General features: G+C 40.4%; 1 protein-coding gene across 1 annotated transcript; it reads right to left on the bottom strand.

The window, feature by feature from the left end:
* Positions 1–497: 497 nt before the first annotated feature.
* Positions 498–15,257, bottom strand: LOC127633812 (acyl-CoA-binding domain-containing protein 4-like). The gene is made up of 10 exons (XM_052113134.1): positions 15,047–15,257; positions 14,670–14,816; positions 14,296–14,416; positions 14,038–14,122; positions 13,730–13,850; positions 5,318–5,406; positions 5,019–5,223; positions 3,731–3,945; positions 1,575–1,628; positions 498–1,433 (listed from the first exon to the last, which is right to left on the bottom strand). Exons 2-10 carry the CDS (start codon positions 14,740–14,742, stop codon positions 1,308–1,310), a joined length of 1,089 nt encoding a protein of 362 aa, XP_051969094.1. The 5' UTR covers positions 14,743–14,816; positions 15,047–15,257; the 3' UTR covers positions 498–1,307.
* Between the last annotated feature and the right edge of the window lie 546 nt (positions 15,258–15,803).

Genomic DNA, 15,803 nt, shown 5'->3' with positions numbered 1-15,803 from the left:
TTTTGATTGTTAAACATTGTGTTTGCTGACACATTTATTCGTGCTAGGGTAGTTCGCTAGCTGCTTCACATCTGTTAAACAAGAGCCAACGCGAGGCAATACTAGGCCCGTTCTAAATTAATTCACGTTTATAAGTGTTTTTATGTCCGTATTGTTAGAAACTTTTCTTACAAGCTTTCAGTCGAAACAGAGTAAAACCACAATTCCTAACTATAGCATATCTCTCAGTTTACCAACCTAATCAATATTGATAAAAAAAGACCATGACAATTGATCGTTGAGGACATTTATTTTTACAATTCATACCACAGACTTTCAAATCCAGAATAGGCTGTGATGACAAACCGTGACTTGAGTTTTCTGCGACCACATTCAAAGAATGAATAGACGAGTCTATATATTTGCTTTATTTTCACTGTGACATTGGGGGTGTACGAGAGTTTGAGGATTGAAGAAAATGCACTTTAATGTATTTAACAAGAAACGCAATCCGTTCCTCAAGTAATGGATTTATTTTGATTTTACTCCCCTTGACATTACAAAATGAATCCAGTATCCATTCAAACCCACTTTTAGTTGCAGCTACACAAAGTAAAACAACCCAGCAATAGCTAATTCCATCTGTCTGTAAATGCTTACTAATCTCATGTTTAATCTTTTTAACATGAAGTGGATGACCATTATTGCATGTACAGGGGAACTGTTTTGTGCATTTATTAGTATCCTCTCATTACAGGACAACACACCTTGTGTACAGTCAAAAATAGTTTGTGGTTCTTTTTTTTTTCCTAATTTCTTTAGCTTTCTGCATACATATTACTCAAGTGAAGGCCCCTGTTGTTTTTAAAGGCTTTTTGATTGCAAACATTTTACACAATGCATTGCATCCTGTGGCATATTATCAGCAAGATTTTTATCAATCCTTTTGGTGCAGATGGCATTTACATGGTTAATACTTCAGACTTCAGCAAGGAGTACTAATGAATGGTGCTTGTTTTTTAAAAAATAAGAATATAGGTTTCATACATTGTGTACAGTCAGCATCTGCCTCTGCACACAGCTACATATGAACATAATTACACAGAACAAATTACATTAAAAACATTAAATTAAACTCAGAATTTCTCTGAAAATTGCACATATTAATATTAAATGGTAAGATCCATTTAAGAATTGAGGTTATAATATTTCCTCTCTTCACTTGAGGCTACTTATCGAGTGCTTTATTTGAAGCACTGAAAGCCGAATGTATTATTGATCATTCTATAACATGAATTTTCCTTTCATTTCCATTTGGCACGGTGAATTCATATGCACACGTGAAGCTTTCTCTTCCTCCGCTTCAGTACGAACACCAAGCCCTGAGTCACAAAAGGCCACACCAAAAAAAGCAGCAATGTGTGCCCAGAAATGTCGAATGGCCACCATTTCTCCTGTGGGCACAAGAGAAATTTTAATAACAATTAATACACATACATTTTTTCCACAGTCAATGTTAATTGTTACAATGTATTTGACTGAGTAGCGGTCACAATTAATGTTGAGGTTCAAAGCAAGTCTGTCATAAGTTTTACCTTAGTCTCTGGGGATGTCAGTTGTACATAGGATCTCCATTGTGAGTTCTGGGCCTTAAACATGAATACAAGTGAAATTGTGGACTAAATTCAGTCATCAAAAACCTGATGGTTAAGGTTCTGCAAGCAATGTCACCTGTATCGTTAATTTCCACCATACTTGGACCAAGTTAGACCACCCCTCTCTCTCAAAAATCCTGCCCTTCAAAGACATGCCAGCAGACCCCATATCAGCAAGCCTGAGCTCTCAAAATGACTCAGTCATAGAGCACCTCAAAGTCTTCAAATTGGCTAAACAATAGCATTCCATGATAAGATCATTTTTTGCTTCCACAGAAACAGGTGTGATATCCCAGGACACCTATTTAAATGATATCTGTCAGGTTGTACGTACATTTTAGTCTCAACTGACTGGATTTACATTTAAGGTTTCTGCCATTCAAAACACTTGTCTTATTCCATTTTTATATACCATGAGCTATATCTAGAATTCTTAAACTTTGACTCATACTCAAACCCATAAACAAAACAGTATTATAATATTCACAGATTTAAATCATGCAAATGTCCTTCTCTATTCTTCACAGTGGTCAGTTTGACGAATCGAGTGCACATTTTTGTGCTTTTATTTTTAGTGCTGTCATCATATGCGAGTGAGACTCCACACACATTGCAGGGCTCAGCAGTAAGTTGGGCCAGTAGTTCAGATTTGTACTTGTCCTGACAATATTTTTCTGACCCCACCACAAAAAATACATTTGATCTTTTTAGCAATATTTTTGTAAATGTTCCAGAAAAACAATATATATGTCTTTCATTGAATGTTGAATTTTCTTTTGATTTTCAATTCTAGCAACTATAAAGTAACTTCATGACAGCTATAAACTTAATCAGACATTTTTTGCTGGAAAATGATGGCACGAACAAAGCAAAATATTACTTATTGAATGGGTTTCAGATTTTTAAACCATTCTAACTCTCTAGACAATCATTCTCATAATTTCAACAAAACCTAATCTCTGTTATCCATCTTGATGACAAGTTTAAACCATTAGTATACACAACAACAATGTTCAGTAAATAGAAAAATTGTGTTTAAAGGGATAGTTCACCCAAAAATTAAAATTCTCTAATCATTTACTCACCATCAAGCATCACAGATGTGTATGACTTTCTTTTTTCTGCAGAACATAAATATTTTTAGGAGAATATTGTAGGCCAAAAAATACAGTGAATAGAGACAAAAAATGTGAAGATCCAAAAAGCACATAAAGACAGCATAAAAATAACCCATAAGACTCCAGTGGTTTACATTTTTACATTTATGCATTTGGCAGACGCTTTTATCCAAAGCGACTTACAGTGCACTTATTACAGGGACAATTCCCCTGGAGCAACCTGGAGTTAAGTGCCTTGCTCAAGGGCCCAACAGTGGCATCTTGGTGGTGCTGGGGCTTGAACCCCCAACCTTCTGGTCAGTAACCCTGAGCCTCAACCACTGAGCCACCACTGCCAGGTTTAATGTGATCCAATTGGTTTTGGGTGAGAACAGTCCAAACTGTAACTCCTTTTTCATTTTATGTCTTGCCATTGCAATCTCTAGGCTCAGATAACACTTCCTAGTGCTTGACGCATGTGCAGAGTGCTAGGAAGTGTAATCGAGCTTGAAATCATGATCGCCAAGGAGACTACTGTACTGATGTAATGGTTTATAGAGAAAAAGAAGTTACATTTTGGTCTGTTCTCACCCAAAACCAATTGGATTGCTTTAGAAGACATGGATTAAACCATTAGAGTTGTATGGATTACATTTATGCTGCCTTTATGTGCTTTTTGGAGCTTCAACGTTTTGGTCACTATTCAGTTGTATTGTATGGACCTAAAGAGCTGAAAATTTTTCAGAAATTTTAAAAATCTTCATTTGTGTTCAGCATAAGAATGAGATAATTTTCCTTTTTGGGTGAACTATCCCTTTAAGTTGTTAAAGGCATTAAAACACATGTATATGATCAACACAAGTTTTGATTTGTAATATGGAAAAAACAGCAGTGGCCCAATAAGTGACAGTTCTGTTAACTAGCCCTGGGTCAGACTTCTTTATTGTTGAGCCTTTGCATTGTCAAGTTCTTTGCAGTTGCTGACAAAAAGATGCTTACATTTGCGATGGCAAGACCCTCAACCACCTTTAGTCTTTCCATAACACTTTGCATGTCTTCTCTTAGTTGTCGTAAGGCTAAAATTATCTGCTGTTGCACCTGGGCATCCTGTAGCCTTTCAGGCCCTCCCTCAGAATTGTCTCCACCCCCTCCCCCATAACCAGCACCCAAGGCAGACGGCTCCATCCATCTCTCATAGTGGTGTGCCATATAACCTGAAACAAAACACGTAAGCACACATACAAATACATACACGCAAAACAAATCCTGAATAATACTGGACACAGACTGAGCATCTGTCTCAGTTCAGATGTCTCCAACATGGATTCAATATCTAAGGGATATGAGAGAGCACCCAAAAATCTAGGGCTTCAGAGATCAGCCTGGTCAATCTGCACTGATTACGTGGTAACAAGGACAATTTCATAATTGAACGTTCACTTAAATAACAGAACATTTCCTGTGTGTTTTGTCTAAATTTATTGGGAATTAACTGTTGTTGTCATCTACCAAGATAAAACTATTGATCTGAGGTTGCCCTGATTCTTAAAGGATTTCTAAAATTGATAATTGTCTCATCATTTTCTCACCCCTTTGCTGTCTCAAGATCGCATGACTACAGATATGAGGTGAGCATTTTAATTGGGCCCAAACTTTTAAGCTCCAAAAAGGAGCTCCAATGGAGATTGTGTATGGCAAGATTAATAGTGAAAAAGGAGTTAAATTCTGGTCTGTTCTCACCCAAAACCAACTATCGCTTCAGAAGACATGGATTAAAACTCTTGAGTAGTATGGATTAACTTTTTTGTGCCTTTATGTCCTTTTTGGAGCTTGAAATTGTAGGTCCCCACTGACTTGTTTATATGGATAAATTCACATCATATCTCCATCAAATTATCTTTGTTTGTGTAACATAGAACAGAAAGTCAACCAAGTTTGTGACAACATAATGGTTGAGAAACAATGAGAAAATTATCATTATTGGGTGAACTATTCCTTTAAGGCTAGTTCACAGTTCCCAACCACCAAAAATAAACTCCACCAAACACCAAATTCTATTGTGAATCCAACAGCTAGCTTTGATTTTGCTAGGTTTACTATCATCAACAGAAAATGAAGACTTCATAACAACTTACTTTGGAAAACAATGACATTAGGATAATGAACAAGAAAAACAAATCCTATGCCTTAAATGTGGGGAGCATTATAAATTATATATGTGTGTGTGTGTATATTTCAGATTGGTTGTGTATTTAATGTGGGATTAATCTGGATAGATAATACTTACCTGAGGTTTCTTTCCAGCTTTGCTGTTGACCCTCTCTTCCTGCGTTCCTCCTCAAGGTGGTACCACGTCTTTCCTTTGCCCCCTCGCCACCATGTCCAATGCCCATCTTAGTCACCTGAGAGACCGGGGTGTAGTGATGCTCCTGGACTCCAGGGGTTTCAGAGCATGCATGCCCAATTTGGAAACTATCTGGTATTGCAACAAGCTGTTTACACATGAAAAAAGGCAAACAATAGCAAGCACTGTAGCTTGGATAAAAATGTATTGGATGTAGAATTTAAATCAGTCAAAAATCATACCTTAACACTGTCCAGTTGTTCCAGTGAGTCACAGAAGATTTCACTCTCTGAGTCACTAGTCGGCCCCTGACCCTCAGCCAAAGCTAGCTCTACAAACATATGCAGGGATGAAAGGGAAGTGGTATAGTGCTGAAAATCTTGGCATCATTTGTTAGTTATGCAACAGTTAAATGCTCTAACAGTCACTTTGGCCAGACATGTCTAGGCGGTAAACAAGAATTTTACGATTCCAGTTCTGATTAATTTGCATGTTAAAATTCCAGTCCTTTAATGGTTCCATTAACAATTGTTTTAGTACTTTTGAGAAAGAAATCTTTGGAAATAAGAAATGCAAGTCTTACTGGATTTAAACTACTTTCCTCAGCAGCCTGTTTTCAAAGGTGGAGATGATTTCCTATTTTAACAGAACAAATTTGAGTATGGAGCGCTGTATTTTGTGGTGTTGATTCAAAAGGACTGATTTATAACAGTCATTTATTCGGGTATTGGACTACACTGGTCGCTTTGTATGTTTCGTGCAATAGATTCAAAAGAACTGGCTCATATGTTTGATTTGTTCAGGAATCGGTCTACACTGGTCGCGCAGTATGTTTCGTGCTCTTGTTTTCGCAAAATGGCTCAGAAGATTCTTTAGTTCAGAATTCAGACTACACTGGTCGTGCTGTATATTTTGCAGTGTAGATTTAAAAGAACCAGCTCATTAGAGTAATTTGTTCAGGATTCGGGGTACACTGGTTGTGCTGTATGTTAGAGTCATTAGTTCAGGAATCGGGGTACACTGGTTGTGCTGTATGTTAGAGTCTTTAGTTCAGGAATCGGGGTACACTGGTTGTGCTGTATGTTAGAGTCATTAGTTCAGGAATCGGGGTACACTGGTTGTGCTGTATGTTAGAGTCATTAGTTCAGGAATCGGGGTACACTGGTTGTGCTGTATGTTAGAGTCATTAGTTCAGGAATCGGGGTACACTGGTTGTGCTGTATGTTAGAGTCATTAGTTCAGGAATCGGGGTACACTGGTTGTGCTGTATGTTAGAGTCATTAGTTCAGGAATCGGGGTACACTGGTTGTGCTGTATGTTAGAGTCATTAGTTCAGGAATCGGGGTACACTGGTTGTGCTGTATGTTAGAGTCTTTAGTTCAGGAATCGAGGTACACTGGTTGTGCTGTATGTTAGAGTCATTAGTTCAGGAATCGAGGTACACTGGTTGTGCTGTATGTTAGAGTCATTAGTTCAGGAATCGGGGTACACTGGTTGTGCTGTATGTTAGAGTCATTAGTTCAGGAATCGGGGTACACTGGTTGTGCTGTATGTTAGAGTCATTTGTTCAAGAATCGGGGTACACTGGTTGTGCTGTATGTTAGAGTCATTAGTTCAGGAATCGGGGTACACTGGTTGTGCTGTATGTTAGAGTCTTTAGTTCAGGAATCGGGGTACACTGGTTGTGCTGTATGTTAGAGTCTTTAGTTCAGGAATCAGGGTACACTGGTTGTGCTGTATGTTAGAGTCATTAGTTCAGGAATCGGGGTACACTGGTTGTGCTGTATGTTAGAGTCTTTAGTTCAGGAATCGGGGTACACTGGTTGTGCTGTATGTTAGAGTCTTTAGTTCAGGAATCGGGGTACACTGGTTGTGCTGTATGTTAGAGTCATTAGTTCAGGAATCGGGGTACACTGGTTGTGCTGTATGTTAAGAGTCATTAGTTCAGGAATCGGGGTACACTGGTTGTGCTGTATGTTAAGAGTCATTAGTTCAGGAATCGGGGTACACTGGTTGTGCTGTATGTTAAGAGTCATTAGTTCAGGAATCGGGGTACACTGGTTGTGCTGTATGTTAGAGTCATTTGTTCAAGAATCGGGGTACACTGGTTGTGCTGTATGTTAGAGTCATTTGTTCAAGAATCGGGGTACACTGGTTGTGCTGTATGTTAGAGTCATTAGTTCAGGAATCGGGGTACACTGGTTGTGCTGTATGTTAGAGTCATTAGTTCAGGAATCGGGGTACACTGGTTGTGCTGTATGTTAAGAGTCATTAGTTCAGGAATCGGGGTACACTGGTTGTGCTGTATGTTAGAGTCATTAGTTCAGGAATCGGGGTACACTGGTTGTGCTGTATGTTAAGAGTCATTAGTTCAGGAATCGGGGTACACTGGTTGTAATGTATGTTAGAGTCATTTGTTCAAGAATCGGGGTACACTGGTTGTGCTGTATGTTAGAGTCATTTGTTCAGGAATCGGGGTACACTGGTTGTGCTGTATGTTAGAGTCATTAGTTCAGGAATCGGGGTACACTGGTTGTGCTGTATGTTAGAGTCATTAGTTCAGGAATCGGGGTACACTGGTTGTGCTGTATGTTAGAGTCATTAGTTCAGGAATCGGGGTACACTGGTTGTGCTGTATGTTAGAGTCATTAGTTCAGGAATCAGGGTACACTGGTTGTGCTGTATGTTAGAGTCATTTGTTCAAGAATCGGGTACACTGGTTGTGCTGTATGTTAGAGTCATTAGTTCAGGAATCGGGGTACACTGGTTGTGCTGTATGTTAGAGTCATTAGTTCAGGAATCGGGGTACACTGGTTGTGCTGTATGTTAGAGTCATTAGTTCAGGAATCGGGGTACACTGGTTGTGCTGTATGTTAGAGTCATTAGTTCAGGAATCGGGGTACACTGGTTGTGCTGTATGTTAGAGTCATTAGTTCAGGAATCGGGGTACACTGGTTGTGCTGTATGTTAGAGTCATTAGTTCAGGAATCGGGGTACACTGGTTGTGCTGTATGTTAGAGTCATTTAGTTCAGGAATCGGGGTACACTGGTTGTGCTGTATGTTAGAGTCATTAGTTCAGGAATCGGGGTACACTGGTTGTGCTGTATGTTAGAGTCATTAGTTCAGGAATCGGGGTACACTGGTTGTGCTGTATGTTAGAGTCATTAGTTCAGGAATCGGGGTACACTGGTTGTGCTGTATGTTAAGAGTCATTAGTTCAGGAATCGGGGTACACTGGTTGTAATGTATGTTAGAGTCATTTGTTCAAGAATCGGGGTACACTGGTTGTGCTGTATGTTAGAGTCATTTGTTCAGGAATCGGGGTACACTGGTTGTGCTGTATGTTAGAGTCATTAGTTCAGGAATCGGGGTACACTGGTTGTGCTGTATGTTAGAGTCATTAGTTCAGGAATCGGGGTACACTGGTTGTGCTGTATGTTAGAGTCATTAGTTCAGGAATCTGGGTACACTGGTTGTGCTGTATGTTAGAGTCATTTGTTCAAGAATCGGGGTACACTGGTTGTGCTGTATGTTAGAGTCATTAGTTCAGGAATCAGGGTACACTGGTTGTGCTGTATGTTAGAGTCATTTGTTCAACAATCGGGGTACACTGGTTGTGCTGTATGTTAGATTCATTAGTTCAGGAATCGGGGTACACTGGTTGTGCTGTATGTTAGAGTCATTAGTTCAGGAATCGGGGTACACTGGTTGTGCTGTATGTTAAGAGTCATTAGTTCAGGAATCGGGGTACACTGGTTGTGCTGTATGTTAGAGTCATTAGTTCAGGAATCGGGGTACACTGGTTGTGCTGTATGTTAGAGTCATTAGTTCAGGAATCGGGGTACACTGGTTGTACTGTATGTTAAGAGTCATTAGTTCAGGAATCGGGGTACACTGGTTGTAATGTATGTTAGAGTCATTTGTTCAAGAATCGGGGTACACTGGTTGTGCTGTATGTTAGAGTCATTTGTTCAGGAATCGGGTACACTGGTTGTGCTGTATGTTAGAGTCATTAGTTCAGGAATCGGGGTACACTGGTTGTGCTGTATGTTAGAGTCATTAGTTCAGGAATCGGGGTACACTGGTTGTGCTGTATGTTAGAGTCATTAGTTCAGGAATCTGGGTACACTGGTTGTGCTGTATGTTAGAGTCATTTGTTCAGGAATCGGGGTACACTGGTTGTGCTGTATGTTAGAGTCATTAGTTCAGGAATCGGGGTACACTGGTTGTGCTGTATGTTAGAGTCATTAGTTCAGGAATCGGGGTACACTGGTTGTGCTGTATGTTAGAGTCATTAGTTCAGGAATCGGGGTACACTGGTTGTGCTGTATGTTAGAGTCATTAGTTCAGGAATCGGGGTACACTGGTTGTGCTGTATGTTAGAGTCATTAGTTCAGGAATCGGGGTACACTGGTTGTGCTGTATGTTAGAGTCATTAGTTCAGGAATCGAGGTACACTGGTTGTGCTGTATGTTAGAGTCATTTGTTCAAGAATCGGGGTACACTGGTTGTGCTGTATGTTAGAGTCATTAGTTCAGGAATCGGGGTACACTGGTTGTGCTGTATGTTAGAGTCATTAGTTCAGGAATCGGGGTACACTGGTTGTGCTGTATGTTAGAGTCTTTAGTTCAGGAATCGGGGTACACTGGTTGTGCTGTATGTTAGAGTCATTAGTTCAGGAATCGGGGTACACTGGTTGTGCTGTATGTTAGAGTCATTTGTTCAGGAATCGGGGTACACTGGTTGTGCTGTATGTTAAGAGTCATTAGTTCAGGAATCGGGGTACACTGGTTGTGCTGTATGTTAGAGTCATTAGTTCAGGAATCGGGGTACACTGGTTGTGCTGTATGTTAAGAGTCATTAGTTCAGGAATCGGGGTACACTGGTTGTAATGTATGTTAGAGTCATTTGTTCAAGAATCGGGGTACACTGGTTGTGCTGTATGTTAGAGTCATTTGTTCAGGAATCGGGGTACACTGGTTGTGCTGTATGTTAGAGTCATTAGTTCAGGAATCGGGGTACACTGGTTGTGCTGTATGTTAGAGTCATTAGTTCAGGAATCGGGGTACACTGGTTGTGCTGTATGTTAGAGTCATTAGTTCAGGAATCTGGGTACACTGGTTGTGCTGTATGTTAGAGTCTTTAGTTCAGGAATCGGGGTACACTGGTTGTGCTGTATGTTAGAGTCATTTGTTCAACAATCGGGGTACACTGGTTGTGCTGTATGTTAGAGTCATTAGTTCAACAATCGGGGTACACTGGTTGTGCTGTATGTTAGATTCATTAGTTCAGGAATCGGGGTACACTGGTTGTGCTGTATGTTAGAGTCATTTGTTCAAGAATCGGGGTACACTGGTTGTGCTGTATGTTAGAGTCATTTGTTCAAGAATCGGGGTACACTGGTTGTGCTGTATGTTAGAGTCATTAGTTCAGGAATCGGGGTACACTGGTTGTGCTGTATGTTAGAGTCATTAGTTCAGGAATCGGGGTACACTGGTTGTGCTGTATGTTAGAGTCATTAGTTCAGGAATCGGGTACACTGGTTGTGCTGTATGTTAGAGTCATTAGTTCAGGAATCGGGGTACACTGGTTGTGCTGTATGTTAGAGTCTTTAGTTCAGGAATCGGGGTACACTGGTTGTGCTGTATGTTAGAGTCATTAGTTCAGGAATCGGGTACACTGGTTGTGCTGTATGTTAGAGTCATTAGTTCAGGAATCGGGGTACACTGGTTGTGCTGTATGTTACAGTCATTAGTTCAGGAATCGGGTACACTGGTTGTGCTGTATGTTAGAGTCTTTAGTTCAGGAATCGGGGTACACTGGTTGTGCTGTATGTTAGAGTCATTAGTTCAGGAATCGGGGTACACTGGTTGTGCTGTATGTTAGAGTCATTAGTTCAGGAATCGGGGTACACTGGTTGTGCTGTATGTTAGAGTCATTTGTTCAAGAATCGGGGTACACTGGTTGTGCTGTATGTTAGAGTCATTAGTTCAGGAATCGGGGTACACTGGTTGTGCTGTATGTTAGAGTCTTTAGTTCAGGAATCGGGGTACACTGGTTGTGCTGTATGTTAGAGTCTTTAGTTCAGGAATCGGGGTACACTGGTTGTGCTGTATGTTAGAGTCATTAGTTCAGGAATCGGGGTACACTGGTTGTGCTGTATGTTAGAGTCTTTAGTTCAGGAATCGGGGTACACTGGTTGTGCTGTATGTTAGAGTCATTAGTTCAGGAATCGGGGTACACTGGTTGTGCTGTATGTTAGAGTCATTAGTTCAGGAATCGGGTACACTGGTTGTGCTGTATGTTAAGAGTCATTAGTTCAGGAATCGGGGTACACTGGTTGTGCTGTATGTTAGAGTCATTAGTTCAGGAATCGGGGTACACTGGTTGTGCTGTATGTTAAGAGTCATTAGTTCAGGAATCGGGGTACACTGGTTGTAATGTATGTTAGAGTCATTTGTTCAAGAATCGGGGTACACTGGTTGTGCTGTATGTTAGAGTCATTAGTTCAGGAATCAGGGTACACTGGTTGTGCTGTATGTTAGAGTCATTAGTTCAGGAATCAGGGTACACTGGTTGTGCTGTATGTTAGAGTCATTAGTTCAGGAATCGGGGTACACTGGTTGTGCTGTATGTTAGAGTCATTAGTTCAGGAATCGGGGTACACTGGTTGTGCTGTACGTTAAGAGTCATTAGTTCAGGAATCGGGGTACACTGGTTGTGCTGTATGTTAGAGTCTTTAGTTCAGGAATCGGGGTACACTGGTTGTGCTGTATGTTAGAGTCTTTAGTTCAGGAATCGGGGTACACTGGTTGTGCTGTATGTTAGAGTCATTAGTTCAGGAATCGGGGTACACTGGTTGTGCTGTATGTTAGAGTCTTTAGTTCAGGAATCGGGGTACACTGGTTGTGCTGTATGTTAGAGTCATTAGTTCAGGAATCGGGTACACTGGTTGTGCTGTATGTTAGAGTCATTTGTTCAGGAATCGGGTACACTGGTTGTGCTGTATGTTAAGAGTCATTAGTTCAGGAATCGGGGTACACTGGTTGTGCTGTATGTTAGAGTCTTTAGTTCAGGAATCGGGGTACACTGGTTGTGCTGTATGTTAGAGTCATTAGTTCAGGAATCGGGGTACACTGGTTGTGCTGTATGTTAGAGTCATTTGTTCAGGAATCGGGGTACACTGGTTGTGCTGTATGTTAAGAGTCATTAGTTCAGGAATCGGGGTACACTGGTTGTGCTGTATGTTAGAGTCATTAGTTCAGGAATCGGGGTACACTGGTTGTGCTGTATGTTAAGAGTCATTAGTTCAGGAATCGGGGTACACTGGTTGTAATGTATGTTAGAGTCTTTAGTTCAGGAATCGGGGTACACTGGTTGTGCTGTATGTTAGAGTCTTTAGTTCAGGAATCGGGGTACACTGGTTGTGCTGTATGTTAGAGTCATTAGTTCAGGAATCGGGGTACACTGGTTGTGCTGTATGTTAGAGTCTTTAGTTCAGGAATCGGGGTACACTGGTTGTGCTGTATGTTAGAGTCATTAGTTCAGGAATCGGGGTACACTGGTTGTGCTGTATGTTAAGAGTCATTAGTTCAGGAATCGGGGTACACTGGTTGTGCTGTATGTTAGAGTCATTAGTTCAGGAATCGGGGTACACTGGTTGTGCTGTATGTTAGAGTCATTTGTTCAAGAATCGGGGTACACTGGTTGTGCTGTATGTTAGAGTCATTTGTTCAAGAATCGGGGTACACTGGTTGTGCTGTATGTTAGAGTCATTAGTTCAGGAATCGGGGTACACTGGTTGTGCTGTATGTTAGAGTCATTAGTTCAGGAATCTGGGTACACTGGTTGTGCTGTATGTTCGAGTCATTTGTTCAAGAATCGGGGTACACTGGTTGTGCTGTATGTTAGAGTCATTAGTTCAAGAATCGGGGTACACTGGTTGTGCTGTATGTTAGAGTCGTTAGTTCAAGAATCGGGGTACACTGGTTGTGCTGTATGTTAGAGTCATTTGTTCAAGAATCGGGGTACACTGGTTGTGCTGTATGTTAGAGTCGTTAGTTCAAGAATCGGGGTACACTGGTTGTGCTGTATGTTAGAGTCATTAGTTCAGGAATCGGGGTACACTGGTTGTGCTGTATGTTACAGTCATTAGTTCAAGAATCGGGATACACTGGTTGCGCTGTATGTTAGAGTCATTAGTTCAGGAATCGGGATACACTGGTTGTGCTGTATGTTTCACACTGTAGATTAAAAAGAACCGGCTTATATGAGTAGTTTGTTCGGGAATTGTGCTTCACTGATCTCACAAAATGTTACGATGTAATTTTTGGTGGACCACAAAAGAGTCTCGATAGACAACCTGACAAAAGGCACCGCATATAGATTATCATTCCACCACCTGTGCTTTCCAGATGAGGTACACTTTGAGGGACTGTCTCTTGAGGAACCAGTTCTTGTGTTGCACTCTCTAATTCACGTTTTTTCAAACCATCATTTGGTTCTTTAGAATTAAAATTTTTCAAATAAAACTCAGAAATCATAAATACAACTCTCAAAAGGCTAAATTTGGCATTTACTGGGTATTTGATTTACTCCATAATTGGCCACCTATGCAAACATACATTTTACAAGCAAACTAATGCATACACACCTGATCTTAGCATTATAAGTGCCTCTGGAGGTCTGGGCATATCATGAATTACATGATAGAGAGGTTCAAAATAGTGGATAAAGGGTGCAGTCTTCTCATTTATTGGCATAGTGTCTATTACCTGTAAATTAATATGTAACAACAGATTAATTCATAAGAAAACAATTGTTTTGCACAACCTCTCTGAAAACAAATTATGATTCGCAAGTTACCTACAGCGATGTGCTAAACGTTTAGCAATATTTTTCTTCTCTCTAAGCTTGCTCTATGGACTTATGGGGAAATTGAAATTCTGTACTTTGACACACCTCTTGTGCAACATTCTTCATTTCATCCACGTAAGCAGCCATTGCGCTCTCTCGGCTCATGGCTCCCAGCTGATCCCAAGCATCCCTGACACATGAGGAAAGCATGTCATTAAGATGCCATCTCTATGTTAGCCAAACTTCAATGCTACAATGATTTAAAATGTTCCGAAGACTCTGGAATCCATTCACAGGATCACACTTTAATTAGACACATTATGAGACTTGAATATGTTGTAGAAAACAGGCTAAAAGCCTAACCATTTGTAACGGCCTACAGGGTCCCAGAAGCCAGGACGGGACACTGTACATGGGCCACAGACTGCCTGTTTATATAGACCATAAAAGCGCAGCATCACTTCATAAGAGGGTCTGTAGGAACCTGTGCAAGCAGAGTTTACAATTTAACACAAGAGTCACTTGTTGCAAAGGTATTTTGAAAATGCAGATGCCAATATTGCAAATCAGTGTGTGGTGTACTCCCATATAATTTGTCAACTGGTTTTAAATGTATAGTAATCAACAGATGTTTGCAATGACATGTGATGAAGATTTTTACTTCTGGAACATTATGATGATGATGTCAACTGCATGACAGTGAAGGTGTTATTTTAGTCGATTGTAAGCAAGGCTACCATTTTTGGGTAGGCTTTGAATGACGTCGACAGCCGCCTGAAAGCGCCTTTGACAGTCTTCGGTCTCTGACATTGTAAGAGCAGGCGTAGCATAAGGTCTCTATCTTTTCCACACTCCTGCGGCCGAAAGTTCATTGACTGGACAACCTGTAAATTATATTCACCGGTGACACATGTGTCATTCCAGTTCATATACAATATTCAGAAAGCAAACTTTGGAAGAGAATGAACGTGTGTTCTCAGTTAATGTACGACACTTTTTAGAAAGGCTTTGAGATTAAAACACCTTCATTTAAATATCCGTCCAAGTGACTTTGCTTTTCTGCCTTCAGGACATTTGTCAGGAGGTCAAGCAGAGTTCGCGAGCTTCAACTCACCTCTCCTGTACTCCTGCTGCTTCCATAACACCCGAACACCACTATATGACTGTAATAAAAACAATAAAGTGATCGGTCACATTGAAAACGCAGTTTTAAAGAGCGGGGTGAGCTCACTCTTTGCACAATACGTGTGTCTGAAAACGATTTACTACTGTCTTGTAAAAAAAATGCGATCTTTCACAACTTGGTATTTCAACCAGGAGTTAGCTTCCTGGTTTGGTCACGTGGTGGAGTATCTACGATGATGATTGGTCGCCACGTCTGAGTCCCAACATGAGTGTTGACGTCAGAATGTGACACGTCAAAAATGCTATACATTTCATATTTCCATATATATAGTGTCATAAATTGTTAGTCTATAGGAGGAGGTGAAGGTGTCGAGTCTGTTCATTTGAATGAAAATTAAATGAAATTTTAGAAACTTAAAAAAAAAAAAAAAGAATATTATAAACATTTAATATACTTTTAAATCGCATCCATGACCTATCAGAGCGTCACTGTGTCCGCTGCTTGAAATCAGATTCTAGTTTACTAACTTTGATAGATTCAGTTTTAGTTTTTGGTTTGAAACAGGGAACACAAGAGGGAGCCAGAGAAAATCCTCATCTCAGCACAAAGCTTTCTACAGTAAGAAGTAATCATTTAGATGGTAGGGTCCAGCAGAGATAAGCCCGTTCGCTACATATTAGCGGTGGGTTTATAATGGTGTGTTGTTGATTTATGCGTTTTCAACTGAGCTTATAATCGCCATATT

Source organism: Xyrauchen texanus, chromosome 40 (genome assembly GCF_025860055.1).
Source record: "Xyrauchen texanus isolate HMW12.3.18 chromosome 40, RBS_HiC_50CHRs, whole genome shotgun sequence".
NCBI classification, from domain to species: domain Eukaryota; kingdom Metazoa; phylum Chordata; class Actinopteri; order Cypriniformes; family Catostomidae; genus Xyrauchen; species Xyrauchen texanus.
The sequence above is the reverse complement of the archived record's forward strand: the minus strand, read 5'-3'. Positions and strand labels throughout refer to the sequence as shown.

Excerpts from the sequence above, each read along its gene's own strand:
- LOC127633812 (XM_052113134.1), bottom strand. The coding sequence starts at position 14,742 with ATGTCAGAGACCGAAGACTGTCAAAGGCGCTTTCAGGCGGCTGTCGAC. Across the intron at positions 5,407-13,729 it reads ACTTATAATGCTAAGATCAG|AGCTAGCTTTGGCTGAGGGT; the intron begins GTGTGTATGCAT and ends ATATGTTTGTAG. Across the intron at positions 1,434-1,574 it reads TGACATCCCCAGAGACTAAG|GAGAAATGGTGGCCATTCGA; the intron begins GTAAAACTTATG and ends TTGTGCCCACAG.